Here is a 23,608-nt window from a genome sequence, read left to right as displayed (position 1 = left end):
ATATTCGTTTGCATTATTTTGTCCATAGTGCAGTAGGTATTTAGGTTATGTATTAAATGTCTGTATGGCTATTACCATGCAGAAAAAATTGCACATCTGGTGTAATGAAAAATAAATTTTCACATCACTGTACAGTAAACATAAGTATATTATATTGTCCTATGTTTTTTTACTGATGGATTGAAATTTTCAAATTACTGAATATTATAACAAATATAATTGAATTCATATTCACAAAAAATCTGATTGTAAAAAGGATTATACAAAGAAAAAACGAAACAATTGAAAAAGTTCATACAGTGATTAAAATGATGTCACACAGGAACAGAAATAAAAAATTACATCTACTGCACCTGACAAGATTTGAACTCTCAACCTCCTACGCACAAAGCTATTATTCTCTCCACAACACCATGCAGCCAGTGTACATAATAAGACTTTTTTAACAATATTGAGCATAACAGAAAACTCCAATTTTCTTTTCTGTCAATTGCTCACAAACAACTGCCTACCAGCATGAATGGCTGCAGGGTGTGGTACCTGGGATCTTGACCTACATAACTGTATAGATGACTTCAAAAACTTGATCCCACTGCTGGGGGCCTCTCCTTGCAAGATAATAGATATGGAATTCACAACTACAATTTTAAAAATGAATACGCATGCTTCTTGCTTCTACAACACACATCTTACTAACTAGCTAAAAACTTTTTGATCATCACATTTAGCAATTGTTAAATTTTTCCTTCTTACATTAATTATCTGTTACTGGATTTTACACTGAAGCTTAATAATCTCTATTAATCTATGCAACGAATGATGATGCCCTGTCTTATCTTGTGTCACTCATGTAGGTAACCTATGCACAGCACAATAATGCAATTTGTTAATTTAAGCACTGCATCTGCTAAGGAGTTATTTTTTTCTGTTGTAGGTGTCACTCAAGTCATAAACAGTCCCAACATATGCCAATCCGAGGCCGTCAAAGTAGTGAGGTGAGGTAAGGTAAAATGTACGTTAGTTAGCAGTCCATAGCCATGTTACATTATTCCTCTAGTAAGTTATTGTTTAATTTTGTCGTGAACCAGTTAAATGACTGCAATGGTGACTGAGATGTATTTAAACTAGCCTCATCACAAACCCTCAGCAAACTTCTTTGAGAAGCAATATATTAAGCCAAGAGCTTTTTTTAAAGTTCTTTTGCCAATGAAACTCCAGTCAACCCGTTTCAACAACATGACACAAAAGATCATGCTAATACTAGCCAAACTCAAAAGTCATTATGGTACTGCACATGGAAAAACAGGCTTGCAGGACTTAATGAAAATATTGCAGAAGTATGAAATCAGTGTTACCTGAGAACCATTCTTACTGAATGATCAAGAAGGCTGTAATCAATTGGTGGCAATGAAGAGCAAAAGACAACAGTGAATTTCCATTTTCCTTCTCAAGAGCTGCACAGCAGTAAGAGAGGGAAATAAGATATGAATCCTCTATAGCCTTTCTCATCTGATATCAAATTTTAAATGATGCAGCTACAAATAACAGTCTTGTGAGATTTCTTTTCTTTTGTGTAATGTTGTTAACTGGATAAAGGTATATCTGCAGGTTTATTTGAAAATGAAGCATAATTGACATTCTCTGACATGTGTTAAATATGACTGGGGTGTTTAATACCAAGGCTTACTCACATGATGTAAGAAATTTGCAAGATTTGTTTCACGTAGCCACTTGAATTACTTTTAGCCAATGTGAATTTATCTATCTCACCGACTCACTGCCTGTCTCCTTTCTTAATTATAATCCAGTGACAACACTGATTCAGTCATTTTGCTTTCTATTCACATTATTAACTTATAAATTCTAACTATTTTTCTGCCAATGTATATTTACATCAGGAAGCATATTTGATGCTTTCCAACTCAATCACTTTAAAATGATTTTAATGCTACTGACTCACTCCCTTGGAAAAACAGGGATGTGTTCTCTGCTGAAATTCTAGTAACACTGAAGCTATTTCAGCTAACCTTTTTTTGGCGTTAGTTTAAATATATTTATCATCATATGTGCACCTGAGAAGTATGCAAATTAAAGTTTTAAAACTTACATATGGGTAAAAAATTACACATTTCTGCCTAAAATTTTCATCTTTGCAAAAATATTCCTGATATTCAAAGGTCAATAGTAATTGTTCAGCACAGAAATCCATTGTGGAAGCATTTTGGGCACTATTTACCTACTAGTCTAAATGGAAGATATCAGTGTATAAAATAAAATTAATATATAGCACCTCACTGCACTAACACTTTTAAAATACATATCACTCACAGCTGAATAAATAGTCCCTAAATGTAGAAAACAGATCAGTCACTCTACCGGTTTTTTTTAAACAGGTAAAGACATCAGTCAACAATGACGAGGTGCTGAGTCAGCAGCCTCCTTTTTGGCTAGTCTGGCATGTCTATTGATACAACGGGCACAACTGGTTTTAGTAACTCTGGTTTTTTCACCCTCTTCTCAGTTTTCATGTCAGCAACTGAGGTCTCACTGGAACTGCTAGTACCAGCATTAGCTCGGCGAGAACCATCATCACTCTGTATGCTGTACGCTATGTTAGCGTACTCCTGCAGGAAAGGACACAAGCTCAGCAGGAAGTGACAGAAGTCTTTTCGAATTCCAAACCACCCTGTGAATGAGAAGGGGTTTCTTTATATTGGGCTGTGCAATAGGATAAAAACAACACACAATACTGTTAAGGCAAGAATGATTTACTGGACTAATGCAAAAAAACTAAAAGTTGATATTTTTCATAATTATCATTTCTTGTAATATTTACTGTGTGTATATGACTCAGAGTTTGGAAACACAATAGCTTTTGATAAATTTATATGATGTAAGTGACACAAAGTGTGCATTTAGGCTATTTGTACATTTTTTCTTTATTCCTATTAAGGGGCAGTCAAATGAAAATTAGACAGGCAGAAAATAGTAAGTAAACTGTTTATTATTTCAAAAGCAATCGTTGTAACTGTTAATATAGTTATACCTCTGTGAGGCACGACTGTCAATGTCTTGATCGAAAAATGTTTGTGGTTGCCTATAGAACCATGGTTGTACCCAGGCTTCCACCTTTTCATCCGAAGCAAATCAACAGCTGCAGGTGTCTTTCTTATGGCTATGGAAATTGCATGGGGAGAGTTCAGGACTGTATGGAGAACATGTAACTGCTCCCCAGTGAGACTTCTGCAATATATTCAAAGTAACCTGGGGAACATGCGGACAATCACAAACATTTTTGCACGAAGTCATTGATAATCTTGTATCACAGTATGATGAATGTATTAACATTTATGACAATTACTTTAGAAATAATAAACAGTTTACTTACTCACTTTTTTTTCCACATGTCTTGTTTTGATCTGACTGTGCCTTTTAAATCAGAAGGATGTAGGGAAACAGATGAATCAAGCTCTACCCAATACAAATGGGTTTGAGGAAAGGTATGGTGCTACTAGTACACATATATGGATGTAATACATACTTCAATACGTAACATAACATTCAGAGACCAGAAACTGGTTCATTACTTACCACAAAAGAAATATTTTTTTGTAATTGATGCCCCCACAGCTTTCATGTATTTCCTGAAAATCACTCTGTACCACCATACAATGTTCTTAGAAAGTTATTAATGCTAATAAAATCCTACAATGGAAAATTCAGGACGGAAGACCAGATATTGGTCAGCGGTGATCTTGGCTAGCGTGGGTAGTGGAGGTACAGAAGAGGTGTGGGCAGGGGATTAACACTGAATTTTGACAAAGCACACCCAGCTCATACCTTTCAGTGAACTCCACAAGCCATAAAAATAAATTTCTCAAATGATGGAAAACATTTAGTTTTTGAGACTGCACACAGAGTGCATACACAACTGGAAAACCCATTGTTCAGAATTAATGAAGTGGTTTGTTTCAGATATATTTGCAGTATGCATGACAATTACTGTATGTGATCTATAAATGAAGAAACTAGTTTAGTCTGCATACTGTCATTCACTAACAAGTTATGGAATAAATTTAATTTAGAGGTGTCAGTGGTATGCTCTTAATGTCTTTTTTTGTGGTATTGCATGTAACAGCCAATGCACCACTGCTAGAAGTTGTCTGGAGGAGACAGCTGCGTAATGTGGAAATTCCAAATGAAAGTGATATTCAGTGTCAAAGGCTTTTTAGATACTGTCAATAGCACAGCTATTAAGCGTTCAAAGGAGAAGAAGCCGAGGGGGGGGGGGGACTGGAAAAGGACGCAAAGGCACAGGAACTTATTGTGATGCAGATGGAAGTAGCGACACTCCCTCACACACTGTCTTGTATGTCAGCTTGCAAGTGGGCTAAACTGAAGACCATGTGTGAGAACGAGTCTGTGGTGAGCATTCACATGCTTCAACAAAAGTTTTTCCTCATTCAACATTGGTGATGACTCGGTGGTTACAGTTATATCAAAAACAGAAATAATCAACACTAAACTGACACAAGCAGGTGAACCATTTTCAGACAAAATGATTACAACGAAGGTGTTGACGTTACTGCCAGAGAGCTACAGACATTCCTGTTGAGCATAAGGAATCCATCCCCTCTGAGGAGTAAGAACTTAATGAGAAATAAGAAGCTGCAGTTACTGTACGAAAAGAGGTCATCTTAAGTCAGACTGCATATTGCTGAAGTCCAAGAAAGGCAAAAAAGTGCAAGACGTAACTGCTTTTATAAGTCAAGTTCACCTACAAGATTAATGGTTCATTGATACAGGTGCTAGTAAGCATATGTGCAAAATGAGAGAATTGTTTAAGAAATTGGACAGCTCAGTGAAAGTTATTGTGGGTGATGGTAAATTTCTTAATGCGACTGATAAGGAGAGGACGCCTACTTGTCATCGCCAAATTTGTCCAAATTCGTGGTACATGTAGAGCGTGGTGAGACATGAAAGTGCCCTAAGTAGGAACTTAAGATGGCCAAGCATTTAGCAAATAAAAGGAATTCCGATATGGATCACCATGTGCATCTTATCAACTGCCCCTGTGGCAATGTGTTTAGGAAGCAGTGTTTGATTCAGCAGCCACCACGGTTTCTCAGCATGTTCGGTCAGAGAGCTGGCTGGTCTCTGTAAGAAAATAAAAAAAAAAAAAAAAAATGTATTTCTATGTGCACATCAGCATGGGACGCCAGTCTTTACAACAAGCATATTACCTTGCAAACTTGGGACTGCGAACGGTCCATCAAGTGCACACATCATATACAGTGAGTTTAAATTGACCTCGGTGGTGCTGTTGGCACAAACAACACCAGCCCCAACGACGCTGGCCCGAACGGCGGGCAGTTATATAAAGGCCACTACCAGACAATAGATCATCCGTCACAATACATTCAGATTCTGTGTGCGTACTGAGCTGTCAATTGTATACTGTGCTATGAGTACTGTACTCTCTCTCATGGATACTCACTCTGGACATGGTTATTTTCACACTTATTATGAGCATGCTTTGAACTGGTATCACTGTCCATGCTGTGAACTTTGCTGTTGACATTTGCCTTAATCGTCAGACAAAGTTTTGTTGTATTGATTTACAATAGTTAAGTGTCAACGCTAGCCAGGTAACTCATTCATCTGCTTGCTCTTGACTGGGTAATGTGAATATTGCAAGATTAGTGTGCGAATATTCTGGGAAATATCACAATCATTGTATACAAAACAACTGTACCGTAAGAACAATGGAGGAAAATATTGTGGAAAGATTAAAAACATCGGACAAAAGTGAAAATCGTAACGTGCCTGGAATGTCGGTAGATACAGAACAGGAGCCAGATGATAATAGACTCCACAGTGATGTGTCCAAGCGACAATTGAAGATGGCACTGGATTTATGTTTACAGTACTTGACCGAAGAGGATCTGACTGCATCAGAAAGTTCCACAGGAATAACCGAAGAACAGATTCAAATGGCAAATAAAATACACCAGAAAATACTAGACATTTTATCCAAATATATGTTTGTGTGCGACGAGGGATTGATTCGGTTTGAAGATGTCGCTGAAGAATGTGAATATGCAGACATGAAGAGTGGCATTTTGTCAGATGATGATTATGAATCCGGTGTGAAAAAAATGAAAGAAGATCCAGAATCTGTTCCACTGGATTATAAAATAATGGCGGTTAATCTTGCTGAAACACATCCAAAGTGGAAGTTGAAGACTCTGTAAACAAAATGTGCATCTCCTTCAAGCATATGCGGGATATGAAAATTTGGGAAGAACATATTAAACAGTGTGGACAAATATCATACAATTGATTCCTGGACATATGTTCTCTTTATAGAAGCACGGAACTGTAACCAGCAAGTCACTAATAGAAACTTGCAACAATGGGCACTTGCTGCTGTGAGACAGTTTCCAGATTTGGAATTCGAAGCTTCAGCAACGTGGGTCAAGCGGTTTAAACAAATGCATAAAATCCAACAGAGAAATGTTAAAAAATTTGTATCAGAAAGAGATACTGCTATTATTGAAGAAACCCTTGCTGTGGTAGAGTATTTTTGTCGCCAGACTCTAGCTCTTATCCACAACTATGACAAAGACATTGTTATCAACACCGATCAGACAGGTAAGCCAATTGCCTACATCAATCGACATACTCTTTGCACTGTTACGTATAATAGATTTACATTTGTATCTTCTCTTTCCAGGCTGCCAGTATCAGTCGACATATGACCGAGCCCTAGAACACCAAGGGTCAAAAGTGGTGTGCATGAAACAAAAGTATATGAACAAACTAACACACTCCTATACAGCACAATATGCTATGAGCCTTTCAGGAAAACTACTGCCACACACATATGCCTACAGGAGAGTACTGGCTCTTTTGGACACAGGATTAGAAAATCAGTAGATACGTACAGAGCAAAATATACAAATGTTATCACCACTTCTTCAAAATCCGGTAAACTGACAACAGGCTTATACAAAACATATTTAACTGATGTGATGAAGCCCTATGTGCAAGAGAATAAATGTCTTCTGTTGATTGACTCATGGGGATGACAAACAGATCCACAAATATATGATGAACTGTTCAAATATGAAGACGGATTGCCAATGCGCAGTATCAAAGTAATTCCCCCAAAATGTATGCCACTAGTGAAACCCTGTGACGTACTTTTTATCGTTAGGTAAAAAGTCTAAAAAAATTTCAAAACTGCACCTATCTCATTGAGAAAGAAAAAGAAATCACTTCCCGAAAAGCTTGCAAAAACTACATTCCATTACACATCACCACTATCCTCCCATGTAATCAGTGACATACTGCAGTACACATGGTTCGCTGCTGGACTGTGTGACGAAAGAAGCTGTTTTCAGAATGTCAATCAAGTTTGTTTTTCTATGGAGACATTTAAAAAAAAGAATACATGTCACTGCAAAAAGGAGGTGTTTATAACGTGCCCAAGATGCGGTCAAAATTATTGCTTCCCCTGTTTCTTCGATGCATATCACCCCAGTACATGTGATGGATCAATTGCAAAAGAATGGAAGTATTGATTTACATACACGATGTTCCCGTGTAAATTCAGGTAGATTGTAGCGCAGCTGTTAGGCATTTGTACAGGTTAGTTCATACATTCTTTGCATGTTTCCCTTGCATTATCTAGGCATGGACTCATGTTTCAGTAACTGTTGTTCAACATCGATTAGAATGGACAGGGACTGTGATTGCTGTGTTCGGATGAGGGCTGAGTTAGCATCCCTTCGCTCACAGCTGCAGGCGGCGCTGACTTCGGTCGGGCAGCTTGAGGCTGTTGCCAATGGGCACCACTGTGGGGAGCCGGACTTGGGTATCACGGGGATGTCAACCTCGCCCCGTCTGTCCCCAGATCGGTCTGCCACTGTGGTTGCCCCGGTTGTTGCCCGCAGTGGGGCTGAGCCCTCACCTGTAGTCGATTGGGAGGTCGTTCCAAGGCGTGGCAGGCAGCGAAAGACGTCCCCGGAGGCTGATCAGAAAGCCTCCCCGGTGCGTCTGACAAACAGGTTTCAGGTACTTTCTCTGGCTGAGCCAGAGGCAGCTGCCTGCTCTGTTTCAGAGGATGATTCTCAGCCTTCAAGGTCCGGGCAATCGCAGAGGGTGAGCTTATTGGTGGTTGGGAGCTCCAATGTTAGGCGCGTAATGTGGCCCCTTACGGATATGGCGGCTAAGGAGGGGAAGAAATCCAGTGTGCACTCCGTGTGCATTCTGGGTGGAGTCATTCCTGATGTGGAAAGGGTCCTTCCGGATGCCATGAAGAGCACAGGGTGCAGCCAGCTGCAGGTGGTGGCACATGTCGGCACTAATGACGTGTGCTGCTTTGGATAAGGCTGCCGGTCTTGCTTACGAGATGAAGGCAGAGCTCACCATCTGCAGCATCATTGACAGAACCGACTGCGGACCTTTGGTGCAGATCCGGGTGGAGGGTCTGAATCAGAGGCTCAGACGGTTTTGTGACCGTGTTGGCTGCAGATTCCTTGACTTGCGCCATAGGGTGATGGGGTTTCGGGTTCTGCTGAACAGGTCAGGAGTTCACTACACTCGGCTGGCGGCTACACGGGTAGCGGAGGCTGTGTGGTGTGGACTGGGCGCTTTTTAAGGTTAGAAGGCCTCGGGAAAGTACGGGGTGGGCTGCAATCTCAAAGGGTGCATGCCAAATACAGGGTGTGCTTGGATCAAGGGCTGAAATCGTTATAGGTACAGAAAGCTGGCTAAAGCCTGAAATAAGTTCTGCAGAAATTTTTACGAAGTCTCAGACGGTGTTCAGGAAAGATAGATTAGGCAGAATTGGCGGTGGAGTGTTTGTGTCTGTCAGTAGTGGTTTATCTTGTAGTGAAGTCGAAGTAGATACTCCATGCACATTGGTATGGGTGGAGGTTATACTTAACAGCCGAACTAAGTTAATAATTGGCTCCTTCTACTGACCCCCAGACTCCGATGCTATAGTTGCTGAACAGTTCAGAGAAAATTTGAGTCTCGTAACAAATAAATACCCCACTCATACGGTTATAGTTGGTGGGGACTTCAACCTTCCCTCGATATGTTGGCAAAAATACTTGTTCAAAACTGGTGCTAGGTAGAAAACATCTTCCGAGATTGTCCTAAATGCTTTCTCCGAAAATTATTTCAAGCAGTTAGTCCACAAAACCACGCGAATTGTAAATGGTTGCGAAAACACACTTGACCTCTTAGCCACAAACAATCCAGAGCTAATAGAGAGCATCATGATTGATACAGGGATTAGTGATCACAAGGTCGTTGTAGCTAGGCTCAATACAGTTTCTTCCAAATCCACCAGAAACAAACGCAAAATAACTTTATTTAAAAAGGCGGATAAAGTGTCACTAGAAGCCTTCCTTAAGAGACAATCTCCATTCCTTCCGAACTGACTATGCAAATGTAGACGAGATGTGGCTCAAATTCAAAGATGTAGTAGCAACAGCAATTGAGAGATTCATACCTCATAAATTGGTAAGAGATGGAACTGATCCCCCATCGTACACAAAACAGGCCTGAACGCTGTTGCAGAGGCAACGGAAAAAAAGCATGCGAAATTCAAAAGAACGCGAAATCCCGAAGATTGACTAAAATTTATAGACGCGCGAAATTTGGCACGGACTTCAATGCGAGATGCCTTTAATAGGTTCCACAACGAAACATTGTCTCGAAATTTGGTAGAAAATTCGAAGAAATTCTGGTCGTATGGAAAGTACACAAGTGGCAAGATGCAGTCAATACCTTCGCTGCGCAGTGGCGATGGTACTGTTACCGATGACTGTGCTGCTAAAGCGGAGTTATTGAACGCAGTTTTCCGAAATTCCTTCACCAGGGAAGATGAATGGAACATTCCAGAATTTGAAACACGAACAGCTGCTAGCGTGAGTTTCTTAGAAGTAGATACGTTAGGGGTTGCGAAGCAACTCAAACCGCTTGATACGGGCAAGTCTTCAGGTCCAGATTGTATACCGATTAGGTTCCTTTCAGATTACGCTGATACAATAGCTCCCTACTTAGCAATCATATACAACCGCTCGCTCACCAGTAGATTTGTACCTACAGATTGGAAAATTGCACAGGTCGCACCAGTGTTTAAGAAGGGTAGTAGGAGTAATCCATCGAGCTACAGACCTATATCATTGACGTCGGTTTGCAGTAGGGCTTTGGAGCGTATACTGTATTCAAACATTATGAATCACCTTGCAGGGAACTATCTATTGATACGTAATCAGCATGGCTTCAGAAAACATTGTTCTTGTGCAACGCAGCTAGCTCTGCTGTTTCTGATCTATATAAATGACCTAGGTGACAATCTGAGCAATTCTCTTAGGTTGTTCGCAGATGATGCTGTAATTTACCGTCTAGTAAGGTCATCTGAAGACCAGTATCAGTTGCAAAGCGATTTAGAAAAGATTGCTGTATGGTGTGGCAGTTGACGCTAAATAATGAAAAGTGTGAGGTTATCCACATGAGTTCCAAAAGAAATCCATTGGAATTCGATTAATCGATAAATAGTACAATTCTCAAGGCTGTCAATTCAACTAAGTACCTGGGTGTTAAAATTACGAACAACTTCAGTTTGAAAGAGCACATAGATAATATTGTGGGGAAGGCGAGCCAAAGGTTGCGATTCATTGGCAGGACACTTAAGAAGACGCAACAAGTCCACTAAAGAGACGGCTTACAGTACACTCGTTCATCCTGTGTTAGAATATTGCTGGGTGGTGTGGGATCCTTACCAGGTGGGATTGACGGAGGACATCGAAAGGGTGCAAAAAAGGGCAGCTTGTTTTGTATTATCACGTAATAGGGGAGAGAGTGTGGCAGATATGATACGCGAGTTGGCATGGAAGTCATTAAAGCAAAGAAGTTTTTCGTCCCGGCGAGATTTATTTACATTTCAGTCACCAACTTTCTCTTCCGAATGCGAAAATATTTTGTTGAGCCCAACCTACATAGGTAGGAATGATCATCAAAATAAAATAAGAGAAATCAGAACTCGAACAGAAAGGTTTAGGTGTTTGTTTTTCCCGCGCGCTGTTCGGGAGTGGAATGGTAGAGAGATAGTATGATTGTGGTTCGATGAACCCTCTGCCAAGCACTTAAATGTGAATTGCAGAGTAATCATGTAGATGTAGACGTATGCGTTAACTATAATCCCTTTTAAAATGTTTGCAGTCCCACGTTTCATCCTATGCCTATATTTTTTGTGCTTATATAAATTAATAAAATAATCTATATGATGTTGCGATTAATTGTGATGTTAGTAGTGTACGCATTGCCAAGGAGCACTAAAATATTTGCTACCGGGCAGAGTCGTACCTGCGACCCTTTCAATGCAAATCCAATCTCTTACCATTGAGCCAAAGACAGCTTCCTAAACACATTGTCACAGGAACAATTGATAAGGTGCACATGGTGACAGATCCGTATCATAATTCCTTTTATCTCCTAAATGCTTGGCCATCTGGAGTTTCCACTTCGGGCACTTTCAAGTTTCACCACGCCCTACATGTACCATAAATTTGGACGAATTCGGCGATGATGCGTAGGCGACCTCTCTTAGTGAGTGCAGTACTGTGGAACTGTCTGCATGGAATGGGGTTAAGTTTTTCAAAAAAGTACACAGTGGAGTGTTTGTGCCTGAACTGAAACTCAATCCATTTTTGGTAGAAACTATGGTGGACAGAACACTTAGAAGATGCAACAAGTCCACTAAAGAGACAGCTTACACTACACTCGTGGACTGTCAGTCAAGGAACAATGTCAGTTCTTGAACAGCAAAGGTGAAGTTTGTGCATTATCCAAATGCTTCAACAAAGTGTATCAGATGTTGTCTTCCCTAAATGCAATACAATCAGAACTGTCAATGGTTACTATGATGTTTCCAGATAAAACACAGTCTATGGTTGACAGTAATACCACTAGTGAGTTTCAATCTGTCAATATTCATAATGTGTGTAAGTTTAATGAACTTTGGTCTGGTAAATTTGTGTAATTGTGTTGAAAACTTGAGCATCTGATGTACAAAAAATTCGCTATCAGAGAGCATGTAAGAGTTATTTTTGCAGAAAGGAGTGAATTTCGTTGATGACTGTCACTTGTGAAGAGTTTCTGGCAGGTAAATAACATCAGTTTGCCAAGGGCTAATGCAGTACTTGAATCAGTTCATGCAGTCACCTATGGCCTAAGGAGACACATTTACTTGGAGAAGCAAAATATTATTTGCTTTTGAAGGATGACTACTCAAGTTAGCACAAAGTATTCTTTATGAAGTTAAAGGTTTGATCAAGAGTGTTATTGCAAAAGATGAGAGAGAAAATGGTCTAAAAATTAAAGTTCTAAAGAGTGATACTGAAATTGAGTTTATGAATCTGCTTTAGGTAAATTTTTGAGGGATAATGGCATAATCCATCAAAGAAGAACTGTATGCACACCACAGCAAAATGGAAGAGCTGAAAGAGATGTGAGCATCTTGGTTGAAGCTACTCATTCACTGATTTCAGAGATGCCCATACATTTCTGGGCTTAAGCAGGTAAACGACAGCTTAAGTACTAAATCAAACTGGTAAAGGTCCTGTCAGAGGTAAGACTCCATTTGAAGCCTTTTATGGCACAGAATTACCCTTAGAAGTTTTGAAAATATATGAGGTTCATCTGTCGGTTTTTGTTCTCAAACAAAAGAGACTGAAGTTAGACCCCAAAAACAAGATAGGTTTATTTATGGTACATGATAATGATGTGAAGAGGTACATAATATTTATACTTCCCATGAAGAGAATTGAGGTACAGTGAGATGTAATTTTCTTGCTGCCAACTGCATCTGAAAAGAAGAAGAAAACTAGTGTCCCTGTAATAGAGTCATATACTATTTTTCCAACGTCAAAATCCCAAGTGTCATCAATGTGTCCAATGTATAATGCACCCGTTCTACATACTTGAAAATTAGCACACTCGACTCGCATTCGGGAGGACGACGGTTCAATCCCGTCTCCAGCCATCCTGATTTAGGTTTTCCGTGATTTCCCTAAATCGTTTCAGGCAAATGCCGGGATGGTTCCTTTGAAAAGTCACGGCCGATTTCCTTCCCAATCCTTCCCTAACCTGAGCTTGCGCTCCGTCTCTAATGACCTCGATGTCGACGGGACATTAAACACTAACCACCACCACCACATACTTGAAAATGGCCTATGGCAGAAATTCTACAACCATACATGAAATAAAGAGAACGGCAGCTGACGGCATCATGAAATCATATATATATATATATACTATTTTTTGTGATGAAGTGAACATAGATAAAATTTGAGAATCAGAGGGTCAGAAAGAAACAGAAACAAGGATTGGGGTTGTGGAAGAAAACAGAAGTCAGCTTAGCAAAGAACAAGAAATCAGTAACAACAGAGAAGATTCTTTTGAGGATGCAGAGGAAAATGTGGATGATGAGGATGAGAGGCCACAGAATCTGAGATCCAGGAGGAATATTCAACACCCGAATTACTTAGAGGATTATGAGTTGGGCCTGTTGACAGCAGTGGAGGATGATGACCCTAGCACGTAGCCTAAGCAATGTCTTGTAGTGATGCTGAAAATTTGAAAAATTCCATTGCAAGAGAGCTGCAAGTCCTGGAAGTAAATAACACATGAGATTAAGTACGCAAGCCAAATGAGTGTAATGTTATACACACAAAGTGGTTTTCAGTTAAAAAAGAGATGATAATGGTAATATTGTTTCTTATAAAGATTGTCTTGTAGCTAAAGGTTTCCAACAGAGATTGACTTAATTGAAAAATAGAGTCCAGTAGGAAAATTAACTTCAGTGAGATTTTTTTTTCCGAATCAGTTTCCCCACCCATCAATTGGATTCTGTAGTGCTTTTCTCTGTGGAGAGATAGTTGGAGACTTTTATGTTAAATTACCTATTGGATGTTGCATTAAAATGAAAGATAAAGTTTACAAACTCAGAAAGGTTTGAAGCACTCACCCAAAAATAGGAAAATTAAATTCCACACAGTAATAACTGGCTTTGGATTTATAAGAAGTGATTTTCTGTATTGTTTGTCTATAATGACAAAAACCAGCAACAAAACAGGTAGTGACTCAGATTATGGTCCACCTTGTGCAGTGTCGTGTTATGTTGTGTTGCAGATCAGTCTCACAGTAACCATTATGATGTGGAATGTGTCAGAAGAATGTGCACATGAATAAAGGTTTGTTTAAAAAAAAAAAGACAAAAGCTTAAAATTTTTATTACCTACCCCATTCCCCTAAATGGCACAAAATGCACATATTATACCTATAGATTTATTTCTTCTTATTCAAGAATTCATCTATGGTACAGAAGAATGTCAAGGAGATATGATTTCAATTTATTTTTAAAACTGTTACTGCTGTTTGTCAGTCATTTTATTTCATCTGGTAATTTATCGAAAAGTTTTACAGCATCATATTTTACCCCTTTCTGTGCCAAAGATAGGTTAAGTAGAGGGTAGTGTAAGTCTTTCTTTCTTCTGGTGTTATAATCATGAATGTCCCTGTTGTTTTTAAACTGGTTCATGTTGTTGAGAACAAATTTCATTATTGAGTAAATGAACTGTGAGGCTGTTGTAAGAATTCCAAATCTTTTAAAGGGATGTCTACAAGATGTGTGACTATGAGCCCCACACATTATTCTAACCACTTTCTTTTGAGCAGTGAATACTTATTGTCTAAGTATTGTTACACCGAAATATTATTTCGTATGACATCAGAGTGTGAAAGTATGCAAAATATGTTAGCTTGCTAATTTATATATCCTCAAAATTAACAATTATTCTGATTGCAAAAGTTGCTGAATCTAGTCACTTTAGGAGATCCAAAACATGATTTTTTTCAACTGTATGCTCTACCCCAGCTACTGACTTCAGTTGGTGTGTTATATTTATTGAAGAAACTGTACTCCTCGCAGTAGAAAATTGGATGTACTGTGTTTTTTCGAAGTTCAGAGCAAGCCCATTAACAGAAAACCTATTAATAACTTTTCCAAAGACACTATTTACATCATTTTCTATTGGAGTTTCTTTTACTGTACATTAATAATGATGCTTGTATCATCAGCAAACAGTGTCAGTTCAGCTTCCTGTTTCAGATAAGAAGGGAGGTCATTCACATATATCAAGAACTGAAGGGGACCTTGTGGAACATCTAATGTAATTTCACCCCAGTTAGATGAAGTGGGAAACTTCTTTAAATCACTTAAACCATATAAAGAAACTTTTTGCTTCCTGTTCTGTAGGTATGACTTAAACCACTCATATGCTGTTCCATTTATACCATAGAATTGTAATTTCTGTAACATAATGTCAAGGTTTACACAATCAAATGCTTTGGCTAGCCACAGAAAATTCCTATGTGTGACATTTTATTATTTAAAGACTCTATTATGTGGGCAGTGAAATTGTATATTGCTGTCTCTGTGGAACCACATTTTTGAAATCCAAACTGTGATTTTCTAAGTATCCCATTCCTGCGCAGATGGCTAACCACTCCTGAGTACATTACTTTCTCAGCAATTTTTGAAAATGCTGTGAGCAAGGATACTGGCTGGTAATTATTGACATCTGTGATGTTCCCTTTTTTGTAAACTGGCTTGACAATGGCACATTTTAATCTGTCTGGGAAAATACCTTGAGGTAGTGATGCATTACAGATGTGACTCTACATTGTTTTAACATCCTTTAGAGATGTCATCTACTCCAACAGAACATTTATTTTTCAAAGATTTAATGATTTTCCTTATTTCACAAGAGGTTGTTAGATGAAAACTAACCTGATTAGGATTTCCCAAAACTGACTCTTCCATGTACTGCTTGGCTTTTTCTTTTGAACTAATCTCACCAATTTTTTTCACCTATACTTGTGTACTGCTGGTTAAGATGGTCTCATTCTCTTTAATAGTAGTACTACCTACCCCAGTGGTTACTTTTCCTGTCTCTCTTCTAACAACATTCCATACTGCTTTGATTTTATTGCCCAAGTTGTTAATTTCATCTCTAATATACATATTTTTTTTTGATTTTCTGACAACTTTTCTCAGTATTTTACAATGATTTTTACAGTATAAGATTACTTGTGGGTCTTTACTAATCCTTCTGCCTCATACAATTTTCTTTTCCTTACTGAAGACACTGTAATACCTGTTGTGATTCAAAGTTTCTTTGAGAACTGTTTGGTGTTACATTTAGTAATTTTTTTGAGGCAACAGTATTCAAAATTTATCAAGAAATATGTTGCATTTATCACTGGCATTTGACTCATTATACACATTGTCCCAATTAACATTTCTTAAACTTTCTCTGATGTGCTCTATAGATATCAGGTTGACCAGTCTTACACTTTTACCTAATGATTTCTGAACTGTACACCCTGCTCAGTTTTGTAAGTTAATCAGTTGTGCATCATGGGCCAATAATCCATTTATCACAGGGAAAATGTGTTAGTTCTACATCCTCTTGCTGCACAAATACATTATTTATTAGAGTGCTACTGTCTTCAGCTATACATGCAGGGAAACTGATCACTGATTCTAATTTACGTCATTAATAACACTTCTAGCTCACTTTTCCTATCAGAACTGCTTAGAAAGTTTACATTGAAATCACCCCAGATTAATAACTTCTTCTTTTTGTCTGACAGACAGCATAATAGAGAGTCAAACTATTTTATGAGTAGCTCCCAATCTTCTAATGGGGACATGTACACTGTTGCTAATATGAACAATACATTATCTAGCTGTAGCTCACATGCACAAACTCCAAAGTGCTGATCAATACAAAATTTGTTTACTTCTACAGTTTTGTACTTATACCCTTGTTTTGTGTAAATGGCAACTTCTCCTTTATCAATGCTAGATCTGATTTTGCTAAATTATACCCATTTACACTGAGACTTTCCATCCCCACAGTTACATGATGTTCAGACAGACAAAATTTATCAATCTCATTCTTATTTTTGAGATTATCTAAACATACTAACAGCTCATCTACTTTATTTTTTATTCCCCTGATATTTTGATGAAGTAAATTGATACTACCATTAGCTATAACCATATTTACTGTACATGAAGCTTCTTTTATTTTTCTCGATTACTGTCTGTCTGGACTTTGGCTTTAACCTAAAAAACCTGTTGGCTTGGTCCCAATAACCACAGGGATCATCCCTTGTGTGACTGTGGCCCCCTGCTGATAGAGAAGCTAACTTATCTTTCCAATTCCTATTTATGTGCAGGCCATGTATTGTGTATCCCCACTTACCAATAGCATCAACTGGAACACAACTCATGTGAGATTTTGCCAGTGTCTGGAGCATCCTGTTCAGCTCAATGTTGAGATAGATGCCTTACACCAGTGTTTACCCAGGGCTGATCATGTTGCTCTCGTTTTGTCCAGGTCACTCCTAATACTATATCTTCGAATCATAGCCAGGCTGTTTACTGCTCCCCCAACTATAATTACCTGATATTCCTTCTCGAAGTCCCTGCATAGCTGACATAAAATTTCTGCCACCTGGCTAAGGTTAGCACTTGCTTTCACAAAACTCGTGACCTGGTAGCCTTAACCTTTCTCCTGAAGCTACTGGTCTACACTCCTTTCATGACTGCTACCTAGAAGCAGAATTCTTCTTTTCCTATTCTGATTTGACCCTAACCTGTCTGGTTTCTTTAAACTAATATTCTGCTTCAGCCCACATTAAGCTACATCTGTATAAGGCCGTTCTTCCACTACTTCAGATAGCAAGCCAAACTGATTTACTAATGGAATTTCTAAAGGTTTTTCAACAGTATTAAATTACACTTAAAGGCTTTGCATAAAAATCAGGAAATGAAATGAACATGTCATCCTTGTTCATAGGGAAATGAAGGTGATTCACAAAAGGTGCTGGAACTGACCACCCTTGACTTGTAAACTCAGTTGAGCACAACACTGCATATTAGCTGCCAGAACCTCTGGTGTCACTGCCTGGATTTCACAGATGATGTTCTCTTGCAAATCTTGTAAGTTCTGCAGTTTGTTCCAGTAGATCTTGCCTTTTAGGCCACCCTAGAGGAAAAAAATCAGGTGACCTCGGAAGCCACAGTCATTTCGAAATGACGCAGGAAAAATGATTCGACCTCAGCCACGGTCACTCGAAACGTGTGGCATGCAATGCCATCCTGTTGGTACAAGCTGAGGATAAGTTCTTCAGTGTGCAACTGGTTCACAAATTCCTGAAACATTTTGAAGTAAACTGCACATCACAGCAGACTTGAAAAAAACTGGTCCAATGATGCAACGCAGTGATATTGTACAGAACACGCCAATCCTTTGGGAATGCAGGGGTTACTCAACCAGTGCATGTGGATTTTATATTACACCAAAAATGCGTACTGCAATATACCTGGCTTCTGTGCAATAAATTTCTGAAACCAATGGCAAAATGTAATGCATTTGTCTTTGTTGCTGACAACCAGTTTCTGAACAATTGTAAACCCGTATGGATACATGTCCACTTTCTTCACAGATCTGTAAAATATGCTCCAAGACATTCCACATTCCTGAGAGAAATGTCAAACAGACTTTGAAGGAAAGACCAACAATCATAGTTTCACATCAGTGACTTTTTCTTCAGATAATGACAGCTGTCTCCTGCCGTGAGGATCCAACACCGTTCCACTGCTCTAAATCTCCTTCACTAACTTTTGTATGCAGCATTTAGATGATATATGCTGGCTACCAAACCATTCAACAAACATTCACAGTCATGTTTTAAAGAAACCAGTAGTCCAATATTTTTTTCACACAAAACAAGCACTCTTTGACAGTATAGCAATGCATTGTCACTAAACACTGAGCTCCAACCACAGCGACGAGCAGAAATACACTGTTGTGCGAAACAATGTTGCAGAGGGCAATGTTTCCATGTCAAATTTACAAATTACACGGTGCAATTTCAGTGGACTTACTACACATTTGTGGGACCTCTTTTGAGTGGAACACCCTATATTTGTGTGTATGTACTTATTTGCACTGCGGATGTCAAAATGTTTTATGCACCGGCTACTAGAGGTGCTGTTTTATTCTTATTAGGAATATACTTATTCTCAAACTGGTTACCTATTGTTCTTCAGGGAGACTTTTTTTTTCCAGTTCCTTGGTTACGGACTAAATATTCTTGTATTTTTGAGCAAAAAGTCTACATGCATGTAAAACTTTTCTGAAGCTACTGAATCCCAATAAGTTTCCTTTCCTATGCCAAGACGTAAAGTGTTTGTTCATTCCTTCCTCCTATAAAAGTTTGTATTTTGTACACTAGTCAGGTTAGACCTAGACATGCACAATTTAGATGATCAGATAGCAGATGCAGCAGTCAACCCAACAAATACACTTACTTGTTTATGTTGATGATCTGCTGATAACTTCAAGTTCTGAGAGAATTGACCATATAAAAGTTGTTACGGAGGGATAACTTTGAAATGCAGGATTTAGATGTGATTGGCAACTATATGAGAATGAATATTGTTCCAAATTTAAGGAAGGAAACTAATACTATTTGTTGAGGTAGCTTAGCTATCTTCAAAAAGTATTAATGGTTTTTGATATGTCTGACAGCAATTCTGTTTCAACTCCCCTGGAGGAAAATTTCTGATCACAGAATGTTAAATAAAGAATAATCTGAAAATGAAGACAATGAAGAAAAATGGAGACAATGAGAAAAATGTAGAAATTTAATAGTGTTATCGATGTATGTCATGTTATTAGTTAGGTTCCAGACCAGATATTTGTATAGCAATAAATATTTTAAGCAGGTAGGAATCATGTGGAAGCCTGGATTTATGGAATGCTTTAAAACATGTCTTGTATTACATTAACAGAACCACAAAACCGTGTCTGTTATATGCTAGGGATAAAATTTTTATTGATTCTATAAATGGTAATGTCCACTCTGATTGGGCTGGTGACAGTAGTTAGAATGTTTGAAGCTTTGGGCTGTAATGTTTCATGGGCATCTAACAAGCAACCCACAGCATCTCTGTCATAAACAGAATCAGAATTTGTAAGCATGGCAACTAGTGAAGCCTGCTGGCTCAGTAATTTGTATTATTCACTGAGCCGTTGTTTTTTGAAGATAATATGCCAATACTGAGCATTTGCAAGAATCCACTGTTCCATCGTAAACTTAAGCATATAGATGTAAAATTTGTATTTCAAACAATGAAAAATCCACGCTGGAATGTAACAATATTATGAAAAGGATAGCTGGTACTCACCAAATAGTGAAGACGCTCAGTCGCAGGTAGACAACAAAAGGACTGTCCGAAAGTGAGCTGTCTTCATCGGAAATAAGACAACATACACGCACACACTCACACAAATGCGATTCAAAATTTTATTTGTTAGAGAGAAAGTCTCTGCTAAGAAAGTTGTGTTAAGGCACAAATGTGAAACCAGCTGATATTTTGATGAAGTCGCTGGGTAAAAGAAAATTTGAAAAATTTAGAGCCTTTCTACGACTTCCTTAAATCTTGTAAATTAGTTTTTGTAACATTGCTAATTAACATTGAGGGAGGGTGGAAATGGTATAATAGAAATGTTGTTTTAAGATAGCAACACTGCTCCTTTTGGTTTATGTTCACTTCCATTATCAGACATTTTACTTTTGTTTTATTTTATCATTATTTTCTTTTAGCCTCTGTGTGTGCCATTGTCGTCTGCTATTGAGTTGTATGCTATTATATATTTAAAGAAAACTCTATACAAACAGGCTTATTATTGAGCTTCACTGACTAGCCCTGATTACATGAATGATAGTATTTTAAGAATATAGATTGCGTTATGAGAATGATACCTGGTGTTAATTCTTGAATATCCTGCACAGATCTCTTCAAAAAACTGGATATTTTGACAACTACTTCACAATACATATATTCATTAGTGTCCTTTTCTTTACCACTAGTTTTCTTTTGACAAGAAACAGAGAAACACACGAATATAACAGTAAGACCGCAAACAATATCTACAAAGATTTCAAGCGATTAACATTAGTAGATAAAGAAATCAGATACATGGGTACACATGTATAAAGTGAAACGGGTAGCAATAATGATGTTTTACATATTAGCTGGTGGCTGTACAATAGGCCTACAGTTTTAAATAAACAAACATCCTGGCATTCTGTTATGAAATGGCTACAAAAATCAATGAAAAATGTAGTGATGACACTAGTCTGCCATTCTTTTATTCTAAAATTGGTATCTAAGCTCCATGTTGGACACAGAGGAAAGTTCGGTTCGAGTCATCAGCTTTGACCAGTGACATAGGAAACATGGCAAACACCATAAACATTCATTGGCTTTGCCAACTCACAACTAAACTGTTACCTTCCAACCTAACCTATGCCTCGAGTTAAGCTACAAATCAGTGTTTTACCATAACCAGTTTTACGTTTTTACTTTCAAATACATTACTTCGCCAACTATCAGCAAATCTGTGAGTATATGCACCAAAAAGTGACGTGACAGCAGCCATTAACATTATGTCACTGGCCAAAGCCAGAGACTTGTATCAAACATCCCTCTTGACCCCTCCATGTTTATCACAATATTATCTGTACAGGATGACTGAACTTATGAACTTCTTCAAGGCTTAAATCAGGCCTCAGCACAGTCCAGATATGAGTAATTATTGACATCCTGTATTACTCACAGCAAAACATCCAGAAGCAGATTAAATCATAGTGGCTGCCAGCAGCTGGTCAGGTGGGTGTGCAAAACGAGTCAAAATTTGGTCGCCTTCTGACAACATATGCTATGTGATCGAAACTGCTTTAAGATTAAAATCGGAATCTCAGTTGATATACTTACATCTGTTGCCTCCTTTTGCACCAAACGACATTAAAATTAGTGTACAGTATGAAAGGAACAGGGGTGAAACAACACCTACATAACTTAGTGTTATAGCCCCATCTAACTTGTTTGCAAGCAGCACCTGGAAATTAATAGAATGAAATATAATTTGACAACTCCTGTGTAAGCTAAAATGTGAGTTAACAGCTGTTTCAAAAGTAATGTGATATAATGGTGTCATTATTACCTGAAAAATGAGTATTGGTATGACCAGAAATGTATATCCTAAGGCTGAATTAAAAGATGTTCTCCTTTGTTGGGGATTTACTTCAGGGGCCCTAAGCAAAATTCCTGCAAAAATTATTGTATACAACACTCCAACTAATGACAGACACATTAAAATCCAGAGTGGCACGAAAACAACTTCCCAGCTCCACGATATAAATCCATCTAATTTTAGAGCCAGGAATATGAACTGTAGTATATTGACAGAACAGAAAAGTTCAAGCTGGAAAATAAAAAGCAGTGCATTACTCTTTTTTTTTAAGATCAATCTGAAATCAAATCAAACAAAAAATGTGTAATGTCTCTTACTTACCTCAAACGAGCGGTCATGTTTCACAGCCCAGATGCAGACAGCGATTGAAACGATTGAAATAAATATGAGAGGTATGAAAACAAGTATCCACAAATGTCTGTCAGACTCCAGTTTGTCACAAACCAGCAGTTCAAACATTAGAAGAATCAAGTGGAGTGCTAAGCTTATTAGCATTGCTTTGTAGTGCACATATGCTTCACCCTCCAACCTTTTAAAAAATAAAACAGAACATTAACTGAATCGATACGCTACTACGGCTACTTGTCTTTTCAGTTCCGTGTTTACATTCTGCCACTTTGACAAATTTTAGATTTCACACATTACAAAGCAGCAGAGAAGATATTTACCTAAAATGTGGGTACCTCCACCATACATAGCTGCCGACAGTTGCCCCTGAGATAACCATAAATTTCCAAAACCATATTGGTATAAACACTGTCCAGTAACTCCAGATAATTGTCCCATCAAGTCGCAGGGCAAATAAAGCGGTAAAAACCATTAAACACACGTGAACAAGGAACTTGCTGAAATTGAAATGTGACATAAATACTTGGAATTACCACAGCTACTGTGAGAGGTGTCCACAAGGAAAACATAAACAATGACAGCGCCTTATCGAACAAAGAAATATGCTTTACCTTGGATTAAAGTCCTGGAATAAAGTTTGCAGGTTCATGTTCAATTTTTCTGATATCTAGTACGTAGTAGTTACTATCACATGTTTGTTTTGGCTTAAACGTACTTTCCTGTCAAAACAAAGGGCATAAACACATTTTCATTTTTTTTCTAATTCAGCTGACTGCCTATGCATTCATTTTGGTGATATCGACCTAGTAGTAGTGAGAAGAAAACGGCCAAGAATTTTATGATTTATTATTGTTGAGTATTTAGTTGTGATTACAAAATGATACTGTGCATTCACAAGTAAAATATTTTTCAATATATATCAATATTATGATAGTTATAAAGACTACTATATTTAATATGAACTTTTTTGTTCAATGGCTGTTATTTCTTGATGAAGTTATATTTTGAATTAATATATTTCCTAGGTATCGTTAAATAAAGTTTTTCATATTACAGATGTT

At 38.1% G+C, this 23,608-nt stretch overlaps 1 protein-coding gene across 1 annotated transcript; it reads right to left on the bottom strand.

Annotated features, from left to right (window-relative positions):
- Positions 1–2,295: 2,295 nt before the first annotated feature.
- Positions 2,296–23,316, bottom strand: LOC126228335 (transmembrane protein 185B-like). The gene is made up of 6 exons (XM_049942286.1): positions 23,159–23,316; positions 22,868–23,044; positions 22,521–22,728; positions 22,170–22,430; positions 21,941–22,064; positions 2,296–2,686 (listed from the first exon to the last, which is right to left on the bottom strand). Exons 1-6 carry the CDS (start codon positions 23,194–23,196, stop codon positions 2,448–2,450), a joined length of 1,047 nt encoding a protein of 348 aa, XP_049798243.1. The 5' UTR covers positions 23,197–23,316; the 3' UTR covers positions 2,296–2,447.
- Positions 23,317–23,608: the final 292 nt, after the last annotated feature.

This window comes from Schistocerca nitens, unplaced genomic scaffold (genome assembly GCF_023898315.1).
Source record: "Schistocerca nitens isolate TAMUIC-IGC-003100 unplaced genomic scaffold, iqSchNite1.1 HiC_scaffold_363, whole genome shotgun sequence".
In the NCBI taxonomy this organism is placed as follows: domain Eukaryota; kingdom Metazoa; phylum Arthropoda; class Insecta; order Orthoptera; family Acrididae; genus Schistocerca; species Schistocerca nitens.
Note: the sequence above shows the minus strand (reverse complement) of the source record. Positions and strands in the feature narration are given on the sequence as shown.